The sequence below is a fragment of the Folsomia candida genome, unplaced genomic scaffold (genome assembly GCF_002217175.1).
Source record: "Folsomia candida strain VU population unplaced genomic scaffold, ASM221717v1 Fcan01_Sc006, whole genome shotgun sequence".
In the NCBI taxonomy this organism is placed as follows: domain Eukaryota; kingdom Metazoa; phylum Arthropoda; class Collembola; order Entomobryomorpha; family Isotomidae; genus Folsomia; species Folsomia candida.
The window spans coordinates 2,012,332-2,028,641 of NW_019091198.1; the positions used below are offsets into that span (position 1 = coordinate 2,012,332).

General features: G+C 41.0%; 1 protein-coding gene and 1 long non-coding RNA gene across 2 annotated transcripts in view; both read left to right on the forward strand.

Moving 5' to 3' along the window:
- The first annotated feature begins 269 nt into the window (after positions 1-269).
- Positions 270-1,830, forward strand: LOC118436083. Its single transcript, XR_004835189.1, has 5 exons — positions 270-732; positions 831-942; positions 1,012-1,222; positions 1,297-1,398; positions 1,500-1,830. It is a non-coding gene; the product is annotated as an uncharacterized LOC118436083 (long non-coding RNA).
- A 405-nt stretch (positions 1,831-2,235) lies between these two features.
- Positions 2,236-16,310, forward strand: part of LOC110850900 (carbonic anhydrase-related protein 10) — a 32,317-nt gene continuing 18,242 nt past the window's right edge. The window contains exons 1-4 of the mRNA XM_022098501.2: positions 2,236-3,080; positions 4,542-4,589; positions 14,320-14,377; positions 14,468-14,546. Of these exons, the coding sequence (XP_021954193.2) occupies positions 2,927-3,080; positions 4,542-4,589; positions 14,320-14,377; positions 14,468-14,546 (339 nt within the window). The 5' untranslated portion in view covers positions 2,236-2,926. The remainder of the gene's footprint in view (positions 3,081-4,541; positions 4,590-14,319; positions 14,378-14,467; positions 14,547-16,310) is intronic.

The following is a 16,310-nucleotide window of genomic DNA, read 5'->3' on the forward strand; positions in this document are numbered from 1 at the left end:
CCTCTCAACTGAAGACCAATAACTTTCTCCTAACTGTAGCAGAATTACCATTTCAAATTTCCCTAAAGTTGAAATTAGAGTGTGATTTATGCAATTATGTGAAGTTATGGAAGAGTTTACTTGGAAATTAGATTATAAGCCTGCTCACTCCCACATATCAAACGAGTTAAAGTGATATTCCACTTCTGGGAATAGTTCGACTCTGAAATGCAAGCCGCCTTTGTGTCAATCATTGTTAAATCATTGCTTTTCTGTAATATCTTCAAGTTTAGTGACAATTTTCTAAATGATTTTGTATTGTCAGTCAAATCATCAGTCAAAAGATCAGTCAAAAGATCTCTGAAAATAAGCACATCCATCCACGTGAGAAGCTTACACACTTTGACCCAAAAAGACAACAGAGTCTATAATATTCTTTATTCGAGTAAGAAGTATTTTCACCCCACCCGTGATCTCATCCCATTATTAAATTAGATGGAACAAACAAACCAACAAACTAAAAACGTTACTGCTCCCGTGGTGGGATGCAGTTGTCTTTTTTATTGAAAATCAATATGCGGAAATAGATTAGTTCCTCTCGAAGTAGGCAGACACCAGGCCCACGCAGACAAATCTAGCGACCACCAGGTTTCCAGGCGAAATAAAATCAATGACGTGTTACGTACAACCATTCATCGGAATAACTTCACACAATCGTTCTCTAAAATATTGGCTAATTTAACTCAAGATTATGTATGCAACTCAAAACAGGAAATTTACCTGTTGTTTTTAAATTTCCTGTCCTCGCATCGATTTTCGATCTCCTGTTTAACAATAATTTAATTTCTTAGACAAACGATGCCCGACAGTGAGCTCGAAGCGAGTTTGACAATGGATCGAACGAGCGAGGAAGCGGTAGTGAGCATGCAATCAACAAAGCAAGCATCCGGTTGTTTGTGGAAGGTGAGCGAGCGAGTGAGATGAATAAACCCAATTTAATTTGATGTTTATTACTCCGTGTATTTTACTTAGATGCAGTTATTGATTGGTTTTACCATTAAGTGTATCAAAGTAAATTGGACATGACCATAGATATTTATTAATAAAAATCCCTGTTTTATCGGCATCATGAGAACAAAGGATGGGAGAAGACGATCCAGATCTTGCCTCAATATTTCATCAATTAACGTGACGAACTCGGCACGAGGAGGGTGAGACAAATGGACGCGAAGAAGAGAATATAGTAATTTCATAACAATTTCTATTACTTATTTCCTTGATGGATTTTCCCAACCGGTATTTATCCCCGTGTGTCAGGTCGGATTTGGTGAAGAATAGGAGACGACTCAGGCGGGGAGAGATTTGCGATAAGATTGTTAGCCTTCTATACGGTTAGCTTTCAGTTGGCGAATAACAAAGGTAAGGTGGATTGATAACATACTGGGCGTGGGACCAAGTCTAACTTCTCGTTAAATTGGGTGGTTAGAATTTGTCTAATAAATAAAAATGATTTACTTCAGGACCACTTCCTCCCTTGCCGACGATGATAATAGGACTGAATTGATGGACGTTAACAAGACGCTCATTTTTCTTCTTATTCATCTCCTAGGGTTGAGTGAATTTTGTAGAACTAATGGCATAAGTGAGTTAAGTTTTGCATTTTTTTTATTATCTAGATATACACAACTTGGAAAAAGTAAGAGTACACAAAATAAGTATAAAGAAATATTTGGGCAAGTTACCCAACAACAAAATTGTCACCTTGTTGTCGAATGTTTAGAACCAAGTTTTCCTAACCTTGTTACTCGTGGTGGTGGTGGATTCATTCGTAATAAGTTTGAATATCTTTGATGTTTGTTGTAACACAATTTATTACCTTTTGATGTAAATATATTGAATATTTTGCCTTTCATAACTTCTCAAAATAGGAATCAGAATCATTTACATTGATCCATACACAAGTACATCTCTAAGTTCACACCTTCCTCGAATTCCACCAAATTAGTTGACAGGTCGAAATTCAGACGGGTTTCGATCTGGGACTGTGTTTCTCTCCTTTCTTTCCATCCAGTCAGTGGGAAATAATGGGATGCAAATAACTCCTTTGACCCGGAGAGATCGATGCCTTGACACTGGGTTAATGGGGCCACATACACACAGAGGACTCGGTGGCTGGCTGGCTGGCTGGCTGGTTGGGATGGGTGGGACGTGATAGATCAAATGTCTTGTTGAACGGTCAACCCCGTTCTGCTTTCACTCTGGTGAAACATCCCGAAGAACCAACATCATCAATACACTCCTCACTTACTTTCTCCAGCACGGGAGAAGTGCCTGGAAGAAAAACCACCCTGGTCGTATTTGGGTGGGGGCGTTCTCCAAGCTGCACAAGGAGCGAGAGGAGGCTAAGGACAGCACATTTTAGCTGAGGCTTTCTTCACGAGAGGAGCTACTCATCCCCTTTGGCTGGGAAGACCCTCCACAAATTCACACAAGTAGGAGCCAACCAAACCCAACTTGTGCACCCGGGTAGTCGTCCAAGTAGAGCGTGGAGAGGAAACTCCCCATCGCAAAGTCTCACTCACTTGGCATCTCACCCTCAACCCAATCTCATCTTCGGACTTTTTCAACTTTCCCCACTTTCACCTAATCTCGGCCACATACTTTCTCCTCCACTTAAAAAAAGACAAACTTTTCCCACTTTGTAACTAGTTTGCAGTGAGCGTGTTGTGCACGGGGTGTGGTGGTAGGATCTCTCGCGGTGTAATAATAGAGGTGAAAATAATAATAATAAGATTGTACTTGCTGGTAAAGTTTGGAATTTTTGTGCGTAGCGAGAGTATACATAACTTTGTCGTGGTGGGGATTGGAGTGAGTGAGACAGTGCAAAATGCAGCCAATCATTAGTATTGACCAAGCGAGTTAATGTTGATGGATTGAGAATTAGAAGATGCGGAGAGAGGAGGAAGAGATGGACAACCGAGTGGATCATCATCAGAAGAGCGTTGGTGAAGAAGGCTCCTCGTGGAAAAGGAACAAATCATGTTCATCTATTTTTTCCCTGGTTTCGTCACTCGTTGTTTTCCTTCTCTTTTTGAGCCCAGGTACATCCCATTGTTGCACAGATTTGTTTTTACTGAGGGTTAAAATAGTGGAGGGATAGGGCAGTGTTGAGAATTAGTTGGGAGGTTGTAAATGACTTGGTTGGGTTTTTAGGGATTTGGGGTAAGGTGAGAATTTTGCGAAATCTTTGGTATTCTGCAATCGTATCATGTCCAGAACTTGTAAGTTGCTTGCTGGAAAGTGTTACGAGGAGTTTACACATCAACCGTATGTTTGTGCACAACTCTAATTTTGTTATTAGGGAAGTAGGTTTTGATTAACAAAGTTGATGTGGCAATGTGGCATATGTTTTGTCGATTACAAGTTTTGCTTAGTAATTATTATAAATTAGGATCCCCTTTATTAATAGTATGTAATAGTTGGCAATCTAGTTTATATGTTTAGTATCAATATTTCTTTCATAAAAATTTACAAATCAATCATTTCTTAACATTTGTTTTTTAAGAATATACCAGAGTCGCCTATGTACTTGAGGCATTACAAAATATGGAGACGTTCGAAGATATGAAGTGGATCTTCTAAATTTAGATCATGTAGAATAATTTTCCAGCGATGTATTTTAAATTTTTCTCATACATTCCGAGAGTCGATTTACATTTATTATGTAACTGAATCGGTATTATTCAATTCGACTCATTTTTTAAAAATAGACTCACAATCCCACCATTTCTAAAGTAATAATAATTCACGAGTGCCAGTTTCCGTATGAAATTCTAAAAACAACTAGATAATATGAACTTTCGCCCCATTTTATTTTAGGCATATGTGCAATTTCTCAGCATTTAATTAACCTCCATGCTACCAGTTAATTTTCGGGAATATTCCGTTACATACAAAATTGCACAAAGATATTTTTACACAAATTTTTCAAAGTACAAATATTCTTATGTTCTGCACAAACTTTAAAACACGAGTCAAGAATAATCTCATGAAAAAGTAGGGTAGCATTTGTCATTTTTACAGAATGAAAGCAAAGTGGGCGAGGGTGTGAGAACAACTTTTCACTTTCCATGATTTGATTGTTTTATGTGAAGAGTTGTGCAGGATCAGTGGGGCGAGCGTAGTATTTTCTGATATTTGATTTTGTGTGATATCCCCAAACGGATGCTGTAATTCAATTCAAGTGGATTTGTAATAGAGAGCAGTAAAGTCGATGGATGGGATTGGATTTGGTAGACGCATGTAAATCAGGAGGATGGACTTGCTGGTTGGTTGTGGTATTCGGTGTGTGTGTGGGGCTAATATTTTCTCCAGAAACCAAAGTGACTGCTCCTCCGTCCATTATTATCATCCTCCTCCAAGCAACCAACCATCCATCCATTCAGCCCAACCAGTTGTACTTCTTCTTGCCCTCCTCGCACTATTAGCATTACAACTTGTAAATCTAACCAGCAACTGAAATGTGATGGATGTAAAATCGATTTCCTGTTTATTTCTAAAAGGGGTGCTGGCTAGCTGGGATGACTGGTGGACTTATGACGGAATTTCTGGTAAGTGCTCCTCTTACTTATCATTGCTACGTTATCACCGCAGATATATATTTCTGTTTATCTCATTGAGTTCTGTTCTCCAAATATTTATTTCACTCCCATTCAAGATCCTAAAGAGCAAACAAATGTCATCGTCAAAAGTGTCACGTCGTGGGTCGTTTGTCGCTAAAATCTCGGCCCACTCAGCGTAGTTGCAGCTTTTATACTGAGATTTTAATTTTGCAGCTCGGTAAATGGTCACACTCGGTTGCTTGCAATCCTATTTTTATGTATGCGTGTGTCGTACTTTGTAGTAAAAGATGTGGGGTTAATGTGCGACACACAGAGATGAAACCCATCTGTAGTCTATCTTCAATATTTCCCAAACTGTGCATCGGCAATAAAATGGGTTCAATAGTGAAGTTCAAGGGTCTCACCAACAATCGTCGTCATCATCATCGTCGTTTGACTGATGCCCCCGTCGTGCATGTCAACCAGGCTCCATTCTCCTAATGGGACGAGTGCTGCTGCTGGGGTGCAAGTGTTGAATGGGAGGGCGGCTGCTTTCATTTCATACAATATGCATACTATTAACTGCCCTCTCTAACCCTTGTCTCACTGCTGGATGAGGGAATTTATTTTCAAAGAGACGGACAAATTCTGGGAAGGGAAGATGTTCACAATTTTGCGGTATAGCTTTACATACATAGAAAAATGTACGTATATTTATGTACACGGTATGGGGCTGCTGTTTGATCTGTGTTCCGTCTTGTCGTCCTCTACGTATATCACCATCATCAGACAAGATAGCCCAGCTCCATTATTGTTATCCAGGGTGAAAGTGAAAAAGTGGTGGCTAAGAGCATGTGGGACTGGAGTCGTATTCCCTAATGGGCTTCATAACCGACAAAGTCCATTTCGGACAACAGAAGAAAAATATTCACATGAGATCCTGACCGACCACTCTCTCTCTCGCCCTCTCCTCTGCTTAATGGACCAAGACATCTCTCCAGGTCGCGAATCTTTGTGCCCGACAAGGCAAAAGGGAACGCTTCTTGTTAGCGAGACGCAGCACGTTGTTTAACCAAGGGTTGGATCTGCGGAAAACCGCACGACAAAGAAGGACCGTATATATACGAATAATAAACTGTATATGATAGAAGACACTGCGAGAGGGAACTTAAAATTTATTCTCGTCTCGTAATAATATGACCATATTTTCTGTATGGCCAAAAATGTGATAAAAGCCAAGAAACGTCTGTCTGAACAAACACAATTTGTGATTTTTTATAACATCCAGTCAACATTGTTGGCGCGGTGGTAGCAGATCAGTTGGGGGTTACTTCTTGTGTGATATACCATTCAGTGGGCACGGAACGAGGCCCGTTCCTGGCTTTATTATCATAATGCAATTAATAAGAGACGCACTAAATAGAATAGCATATGACATACTTTGGCCCCGACCTATGTCTCATATCACTGGCCTCTACTAAAACATGGCGAGACTTTCACCTCTAATAATGCATTGTGTCATGACAGGTATGATATGGAGAACACATGGCATATGTTTCAAAAGATGTGAGCGTACGATTCCAGTGAAATTCATGCATCGCGTAATTTCCTCGGAAAGATTTGATAGTTTGGAAGAAGTGCACCCTGTAACGTTTCCCATCTAACTGAACGTATCTGTCCACTCAGACCGAAGCCTCAGCAGAATCTATGGCCTGATCCCATCACTTTTCCGGAGTATCTGCTTTGATCAAAAACTACTTATCCCAATATCCTCTCTAAAGCCGCGGACTTGAGCTGATCTAATGAAAACTTGAAGATTTCCAGCCAGAGACAGATCTATACTTTTCCATAGATATATATATTTACTTATTATTTCCCATCCGTCTATATCTGCGGTGTATGTGTCTGTAGGGCTCAGCAAGGGTTGATTCTTCCATTCCCCTAGGAACTGTTGCGAATTTGTGATGTTTGACATTCTCCTCAACACAAAAAATCACGCCGATCAACCACAATTTTCCTACACGGTGATTCACAGAGCTTTCTGATTTTTTCTTCCTTTTATATATCCAGCATCTCTTATTTTCTAATATGTTTGCTATCTCTGCCACCACGGGGACATGCTTCTGCTGCTATTTCTTCGTCCTCCTGAACCTTAAGCACTTGTTCTTGTTGGGGCTTATCCCCTGAATAAAATCAGTCAGCAGTGGGTCCGGGTGGAGTGGGCCACGGAGCGTGGTTTAGTGGAAGTGATTGGGATTCGAGGATCCGCTGCTGGACTCCACTTTCTCCGTCGATGGAATGGAGAGTCGTCTCAAAGGGGACGGCTAAATCCTCTGGCAAAAAGTGATGGAGCAGAAGAAGAGCTAAGTTGACAATGATGCTCTGTTATAGGCGTGACGATTGATCCTCTCATAAAATTATTTCCCCAATATCGGCACTGGGGGAAAGTGACGGAAATCAGAAAACTTTGTTACCAGCAGTAACGTCCACCGTAAAAGTATGACGTAATAATTGTGTAAACACATTACACCCTGTATGCCAACATACATATGTGATCGCGAATTTTGGTTGTGTAATCCGGAGTTGGCTAATACGCTACTGCTTACTTATTTTTGAACCGGTGTTCAATGTAGCACCAAATAAGGCTGTTTTTTATAGTAATAGAGATGAAGATGGTAGTTAAAAGTTGTGTACACATTCGTCTCCCTCTTTCTGAAAGTCAGAGCTCCTTGTTCCCGAACCGGAAGAGAAACTCATCGCTCGCTGTTCATTTTTTTTGCTGGCGCATATCCGGATTTGTTAGAATGGAGTGGAAGTAGAGACGAAGAGGAAAAAGTATTTGGAGATGGGATGCACTAAACCAAACTAAGTTAGCACATTTCTACGAACAACGGGATAATTCGCCCAGAACGCTTGCTGCCGTGGCGCCAGACGATGTCTGCGTAAGTCTGTGTAATAATAACGCATAGCCCGGCGTTTTCCAACCCCTACGTACCATTTTTGTACGTAAAGATTCCTTTGCCAGGGTTTTATTATTATATGGCCCATCTTATCATAAATTTCTGTCTCTCAACTTTCCCCTTCTTGCCTGATTCGGCTACCACAAACTCCATTCAAATGGTGAAATGACTTTAATAATTGGGGATGACTGCGTTTACACTAAAATTACGAGTTTTAAGGACTGCTGAGATCACACAGAAAAAAACTTGCTCCAAGAACCTGCTATTTTCTGTAAATATAAATGTATGAATACTGTCTTACTAAATATTTGCCTGATTAGTTACACAAGTCATAGCGAGTCATACTTTGTCAAAGTACTTGAATAAATAGCCTTCGAATAGACAGATCATTGCATAACTTAACCCGATTATGACATAAAGCAGCCTACATACTTTCCAAGTTTGTGTATAAATATTGATGAAGCCATGGCTGGGTGAATGGAGAATCGGATGATGATGTTATCGATACACGCGACGAGACGGGTCGTTTGTTTGTTCCTTTTCCTCTCATAGATAAATGATGTGGATGGATGGACGTGGTGGACGAAGGAGAAGGAAAGAAAAGTCAGTGGTAGTGGAGTCCAAGAACTTTTAGTCATAAATCAGATCATACACACACACACAAAGAGAAGTAGTCGGCACTTTTGCATCTGGCTTTTGTGAGAAGTAAACTGTCCGATTTCAATTTTTATGAGGAGAGGAAACAAGGTCTTTGGGAAGATGAGATGGGAGTCAGACCAGCCAAACCATCTCAACTTTCTCAAAGCACAACTTTCGTCGGCACAACTTTTCCTATTACTCCACCACCACCACTGGTCCATGCTTCTCTTCATACAGTTCCTTTCACCACCGAAAAACTCACCCTTCATACAACGGAGTCACAAAGGCTGTAGTCTTACTGCCGGGTTGTCACTGTGTCATGTAATCGACATTTGTTGTTTAGATATACGTATGTATGAATGACCTAAAGTTGAAATATGGCTGGTCAGTATGAAGAAAATCTTACATTTCCCAATCATATCTTGCATTACTGTAATTGTAAAAATATGTTTGACCTCACGGAAAGGAATCAGATTCCGCATGACCTCAAAAGTTCAAAGATCTACGTGCATGACACACATCACCGGGTAATACGTAGAACACAGTGTGGCTGGTTACTTGCAATCCTCGATTTAACAACCATCAACTCTATCTCTTTTTCCCATATCTGTGAGAGTAAGCAAGTTAAAAATAGCAAAAAATTGTGGTGCTGGTAGCAGAGTCGGTTGGGTTTTTTGGAGACTGAAAATATGCTGAAGTCATCAAAAGAATCAAAATTCATATGAGGAGACAGCAGCGGAGGCCACGGGAGAAAGTCAACGATCCAAGTAAACTCCCTAGTTGACTGCACCTCTAGATGCACCACTGCCACCACTAACGCCAACAACGACCACGGTGACTTTACCATTTCCATGAAACCAAAGTAGTAAGTAAAGGGATGTGACTGAGTCCAAAAAGCTATGACAAGAGTCAGTCAACCAACCAACCAAACCTGAAATGATAAGAAGACATCCGATTTTTCCCTTTCTCTATCTCCTCCGAAAAGTCCCATTTCACGGGGAGATATTGCATTATCCTCTCTTCCTCCTCCTCTCCCACTCTCTCCGCAGCGAGGTAATAGAAACTCCTGGTTTTCGGTATTAGAAGAAGAGGAACTGCAAGAGGGGATCTAATCATGGGTGTGATGATGACGAGGAGGACGACGACAACGACCACGATGATGAGACTGTGGCAGTGTGAGTGAGGTTCACCTAAAATATTCAACTTGTGGGTCTCTCCCATAATAATGCCGCACAATTTACCAGCCGCATTCGATAGATAGATTTCTAAGTGTTGAATATTGTGAGGCATCTTTTTCCCCATTTGAACCAGAAGAAGGGAAGGAAAGGTATGTGGAAAGTTGGAAAAAGTATCAAGATTTTCTGCCTGCACAAAACCTTCCTCGTTTAAACAGTGTATGCGTAATTCTGTGGCTGAGTGAGCATCGTCATTATGCTTATTATTGCGACTGGTAATAAATCTAAGTGGAAAACGATCTCATTAATTTACACGAGAATCATTTCATAGAGATTAAGGTACTCCAATTGGGTTGGAGACAGTGATAAAGTCAGACTTCATTTCGATATGACTGCTTGCTGCACATAATACTACGACTTGCCACACACCAACGATCAGGAAGTCTGGAGGTGGGATGCATTATGCGTAAAACAGGTGCCATAACCTCTCCAGTTTGAAATGAGCTTAGAAAAAAATCTTCATCTCCTCGTCACAACCAATTCAATCGTGTTATTCCAATGAATTTTGGTCGTGATGGTGGTAGCAGGAATGGTATAAGAGGGTCGGATTCTGGCAAATTTGTCGTGCCGGAGAAAGTGTATTAATCACCCGGTCTCATATCACTCACTCCACTCTCACTAATTCTGACAATGAGCTCTCATTTGGAGACAAGAGCCGTCAAAGTTTAGCCTGGCAGGCAGTGCTTGGTGGGCCTAAAACTCTGGAGAGACAGAGGGAAGGAAAAGAGTGTGGGATCAAAAAGTCTCTCACTTTCCCCATCAACTCGAACCTTTTTCTCTGTAACGTCAGGAGCCGCTCAATCACTTTGTATCACATTTCATCCCCACCAATATTGCTCCGAGTCTTGTTGAACTTCTAGCCCAGCTAGAATTTCTTTGGCTACACTTCTTCTTCTTCGTGGCGACAAGGAGGAGGAATCAAGAATGAGAAGGTCACAGGCACCAACTGTGATCCTAAATAAAATCCAAATGGAAAAATCCTGATGAATGCATGTTAGTATAGTATTCATTCATTTTTACTTTGATCTAACGCACGCATTTTTGTCATTGGTTGAGAATGAGGAGTGGAATCGATTGGAGAAAAAGGTGGATTGAACCGTGTGGTTTCGATTCACTGATTTTATTGCACCCTTGAGACCGCTTTATGAGCAGTGAAGAGGAAGAAAGATGCAGCAATAATGTATGTCCACTCAAACCAAGGAGGGAAGGAATTCATTAGAGGACGAGGGATTTGCATATCAATGGGCAAAGTGCCTCTACAGAGTGAAAGATAGATCAGATCCGCCGAGATGGAGGAGGGGATGTGTGCGTGTGTGCAGCTTGGCTTCTTGTGCACCAAGTGCAAAAAAAACTGCTAATGCACTCCGAGAGGAAAACAGTATTTCTTTGGCTCGGTGAAAGAAGTAAAGCTGCCAAAGACGGACTGATGCGCTTTTTTGAGTGGATCTTAGCGCACTTTACTAGCTCGATGATAGGGTTGTACAATTTGTGATGAAAATTTTAAAAATTCTCGAGTCAGAAACGTGAAGTTTTTTAATCCTTGGCAATCATATATTTGCAATATACGTCATTGCACATTATCCTTGAAAGAAGGTGCAAAAAATACCAATGCACCCATTTTATCCACCGTGGCATAACTGGACAGTCGAGAACCCTGACCATGCATTATCTGCCCTCTTCTAACCTTACGTTAGTGCGTACGGGGGTGTGAATCGGAGTCATCATGCTTTCTTTGCATGACAGGACTGGACGGGCTGGAGCGGACAGGAGGGAGCCGTGTTGGGTCTGTGGTGTGGTGAGAAAGTGAGTGCCGTGTGTCAGAGGAATGGAGGTGAAAGGTGTAAACAGGCGAATGGAGATACCAACAAGGGACACAATGGGCGAGAGTGGGAAATCCCTGCTAAATGAGCTTTATGTTTCTTGGCTATTTCCTCCCGTAGAAAAGGTTAAAGAGGCTCTAGACTCAATCTAGAAAATCCATTGTAGCAGCCAAATAAATGCGAACATAAGTTTCCCTCTTAACCGGAAAGGAAAAAGGAAGGTTGTTTCCATTCCGGTGAAACATCTCCTTCTTCTTCTTCTCTCCCACTTCTTCCTCCTCGGCGAAGATTAACGGACTCGTTTCTCTTGATTTTTCATACACGACCCGGTGCTTCCAAGGGCGAGAAAAATAAGAGAAAAAGGTCATGAAATAGCAGTGCCTGGCAATGGGTTTCTTTCGATTCTTCCGTAGTACTGCTTATTCGTATCCAATTCAAGGTTGTTTTCTTCCTCCTCCTCCACCTCCTTCTCTAGGCATCAGTCCTTTGCGTCTTGTTTCTTGAAAAATAACTAACTCATCTTGACTCGATGTAAGTTTAAGATAGAGTGATAAATCTATACTTGATGAAGGAGAGAGACGGGGATTGGCGTTGGTGGGAGAGTTGCTTATTTATCCCAAAAAGTGTTTTGTTATGTGAATCCGTTGAGGATGCCTCGTATTCCATTTCACCCGGCGAGGGCAAGATGCTCCTATACGGCGATGGTTAGAGGAGATGTCGATATGCCACCCTGGGATAAATTTCACAGGCGTCCGTCAAGTCTGTTCTGGAGAACAAGAGCAGGATCGGTTCGTTCGATACATCCACATAAATCAACATTGATTTGATGAGCGGGAGGCAACGATTAATTGCTTCGATCCCTCAGGAATAATAAGAACAGCATCTATCATGATTACATTCCCACACTCCTGGGTGTCCCGATGGGATGGTGCGAGATGAAGAAATTGTATCCACTACACACAACCTCGAGGAGAGAGCATTATTTTCCCCTTGATATGATCTCACCTCAGTAAACCGCACTTTTTGCTTGCCGATGTTGCCAATTTTTTGATAAATTTGCAAAATAAGAAGTTTTTGTTTTAAAAGAAATTCCCGCATTAATATAAATTACATTTCTTTGCCAACAAAGATGACAATGATAAACACAACTTTTTAAACAAAGCCATGCCGTATGGCTCCTCTGTAGTTTCAGTGTGGCAAGTGTGATTTAATCTTAAAAGAGTATGCTCTTACTTGAATTAGTAAGTCTCGCAACATAAATCTCACAGCGTTTTTTCTCCAGGTTCACTCTTACTTATTCCTTCTTTCAATAAGAGTATTGAATGTCAACGATGCATTTGCTCGGGACTAGAGTTTGCAGAGGAATGACGTGAACATGATGTATGTACAGAACGGAACATACATGTGAATGGATTGAATTTAGCTACAGAGGCGTTGGTGCTGAGTTTCAAAATTCACTACAAATAAGGCTCACACGATCATACAATTGACAAACTGGAGAATCGCATTTCACAAAATTCAGAGTTATGTGGTTGTGAATCAAAGTTGCTGAGGTGGTGATCCTGGGAAGTGAAATGAGAACATGCATACATCTATTTGCATAAAGAGGACTCACTGCATCGTAATGCAATGTGTACATTAAGCCTTTCAAACGACAACCTTCTTCTCACAGGGATATCACCTGACTTTGCCGGTTTGTGAAATAGTGCAGCCTTTATTTACTTCACCCATATTTTACAGAAATTGAAGCTTATTTCAAACATTCCCTGGAAAGAGGGAGACAAGCACGAACAGCTCGGGAGTTCCCACTACCAAACCCGGCATATTCGTACAATTTAGTATTTCCACGTCCAATCAACAGAGTTATCATTATGGTAAAAACGCATACAAAACCGTAATGTAAGGCCACGATGCACATATCGCGCACAAGGGTTGCGGCTTTTTTTCGGTGGGGCACTCATTCCGATGAAATCCTGCAAATCCAAGAGGCAAACAAACAAGAGGAATCCATTCCCTTCAATTCTCAATTGGCTGGCATACTACCAAACATCTTCACACAAAAATATGAAAAATTCATGAGCTCTTTATACTTGTGTGAGTGACTTTCTCCTCTTTTCACAAATTGTTCAAATATGAGACGAAGAAAAAGCATGAGCCTGTGAGCCTGATCTTTCTCCTCGTTTCTTTTCCTGCTACCCCTCTTTTCCACACCATTCTTTTACAGTCGCAAAGAAGAAAAGACACAGCACCACCATCACCACAATTTGTTCTTCTCCTATTGTGGCGTAGCTGGCAATGTGATGCAATCAAATTGTTAGTCTTTGGAACAGAGTCCGGCTTTTTCTCCTTTGTTCGTTCAAGCACCCAAACTCGTCTAGCTGTCACCACCCATAAAGTTTCTATTGAATGTGTAAACCTGAGCCAAATTTTTGCAAAGGGCTAAACTGCAAAGTAATTCGGTGAGTGGAGATAGTGTTGTGCATACACTACCCAGTTTTTTTGGCAAAAGTTTATTTTTCTTCTCACCTTCTTCTTCTTTTTGACAAAGGATTTGACTAGCAGGCTTCTGACTGACTACCCATCATCCAGAACAACCATTTAGTAACAGTGGAGACGCCGTCTTCTCCACAATTTACCTACATAGTCCCCAAAGTTTGAAGTTAAGATTGAAGTTGAGCCTGCTTTCTTGGTCGGATAGTAGTCGTAGCAATATCATCGTCGTCATCATCATGAGGATGGGAATGTCATAGTCGTCGAGAGTCAAACTACCCCACCCCCATTACTCAACCTCTGAGAGAGAGAAAGAGAGAGCTGAACTGACTCTGAAAACTTTCCACGAGAATCTGGACTCCCCTCTATTTTTACATCATCACTTTCTCCCTCCACAAATTCTTTATGCATGTACTCCATCAAATGAAATCTGGAGGACAAAATTCCCATAATTTGCTCTGATATTCAATTTCCTACTATTCTCTTCTCTACTGCGGTGATGATCAGCCCGATTTTTTTATCCCTTCTCCACCTCCTCTTTCTATACGTCAGCATTTCACAATTTGTTCTTATTTGTTTGCTTGGATTATTATAGGTCCCGCATTTTGGGGTCTAATCAATCCACAATGGAGTCTCTGCTCAAAGGGAAGGAGGTAAAAAATATATATAATACTTAATAAACACAACTCTTATTTTGTCCACGAAAGCAATATTACTTAAATGTATTTATTTTGAAACAATAGACAATCTCCGGTGAATGTGGAACCTTCCAAACTTCTGTATGATCCTTCCCTTCGTCCCATCCACATCGATAAAACGCCGGTAAGTTGGCAGCATACGCAGTCAGAGTTCTTCTTCCTCTCGTCATTTGTCTTTTGCGATGGCATGTCACTCCAACTAATGTACCCAATACACAGACCCGAACCACCATGCTACTCGCCAACTAAGTAACTATGTGGGTGACGCCATATACTTATGCATATATGAGGGAAGGATATTCCGTTTCAATTTTCAAATCCGGTACTTTCGAGGCAAGCAAAGTCGTCGTCATTCGTTGAAGACTAAAGATTTGTCATTCATTCCGTTCGCGAAATGTGAAGCAAGACCTTCGAGGCGAAGATTTATCATGCTTTTCACTTCTTATCCTGCATGAAGGTTTGCATATGCATGCACGCGGACAAATGTAAACTGACCCAAAGCAATGTCGTTTAGGGAAAAGCATTGAATTGGTTGGACGGAAAAGAGAAACGTAAAACCTGGTTGACAAAAAGGGAGGGTCAGTCACTCTCACAGGAAAGTAATGGACTGTCACCACTGCATTGCTTGTAAAATCAATCTTGGTCGGTTTGACAATGTTCTGTCCAATCCAAATGCACTTTGTTAAGTGGACCGTTTCCAGATAATAAGGCAACAATAATAATATTTTCATGCTGCATATTTTCCATGAAAATAAACAATGGTTCATCTACGTAAAACATGTATACATTTTCCTTATTTCGTTTGAGTTTACGTACAAAAAATAGGGTTGCAGCCTTCCACGACCTTCAGTACTCGACAGACAACATAAATGAGCTCAGGGAGAAGGATGTTATATGCAATTTGTGCTGTTTCCATCAGGTGAAGGTGAATGCACTTTCTGCAGACAACAAGAAGCCTCCTCTCCAGTCAGTTGAGTAATATTGGTGCAGAGAGAGAGAGAGTAAAAGTAATAGAGGAGTTAATTTTACAGGCACCAACCACAAAACATCGGAGAAAGTGGATCTCTCATAATACTCATCATATCATCATGCTTTGTGGAGTAGCTAATTGTGCAAGGAGAGCAACAAGAGTGGAGCTAAACCCGCTCTTTGTCAGTGAACACACTTATCTGATTTTTGATACCAGCTCCTCCAAAGTCGAGGCGCAATTAACCATGAGCGTGGTGGTGGATATGTGAGAGACCAAGACGTTGGGAGGAGTATATGAACATTTATATTTCCACGCTTAGTGGCCACCAATATGCTCCAGGGGGAAGGTTGTGCAATCTTTTCCTTGCATGAGTTAATATATTTTTTGCTTCTTCCTGCTAATCCTTGAGGAGAAAGTGAGGAACGTATGACTGACAATGAGTAGCGGGGAGTGGTGGTGGCTGTAATTTTCACTCGCACTCGAGGCACTTTAGAGCTTTGGTAATTTTATGTTTGCAATAAATACCGGGATGAAAATCAGAACATTGTGCATGTCACATACGTATGTCTAAAACGTCGGCAGTATGTCCTTCTTCAAGTCTAGACATAGTTTCACAAGAATTTCTCCAGGAAAATAAAACACAACGGATTTCAGTAATTTGAACCGATTCTGGCTTCCCAGTCACACAGTAGAGCAATGTAGAAAACCACAATGGGCGAGTGCATAATGCGTTTCAAAAGAAAACAAAGAAAATTGGTAAAGTGGATTTGCTTCCTTGGGTGAAAAGCGTCTTATTTAAAACTCGTTTGAAAGTGAGTAGGAGAGAGAGAGAGATAGAAAACGAGACGAGTTGAAGTAACAAGATTGGCAGTGCGGAGCAATTGAAAGAACATTGAATTAAGTGTAGTAGGACCATCA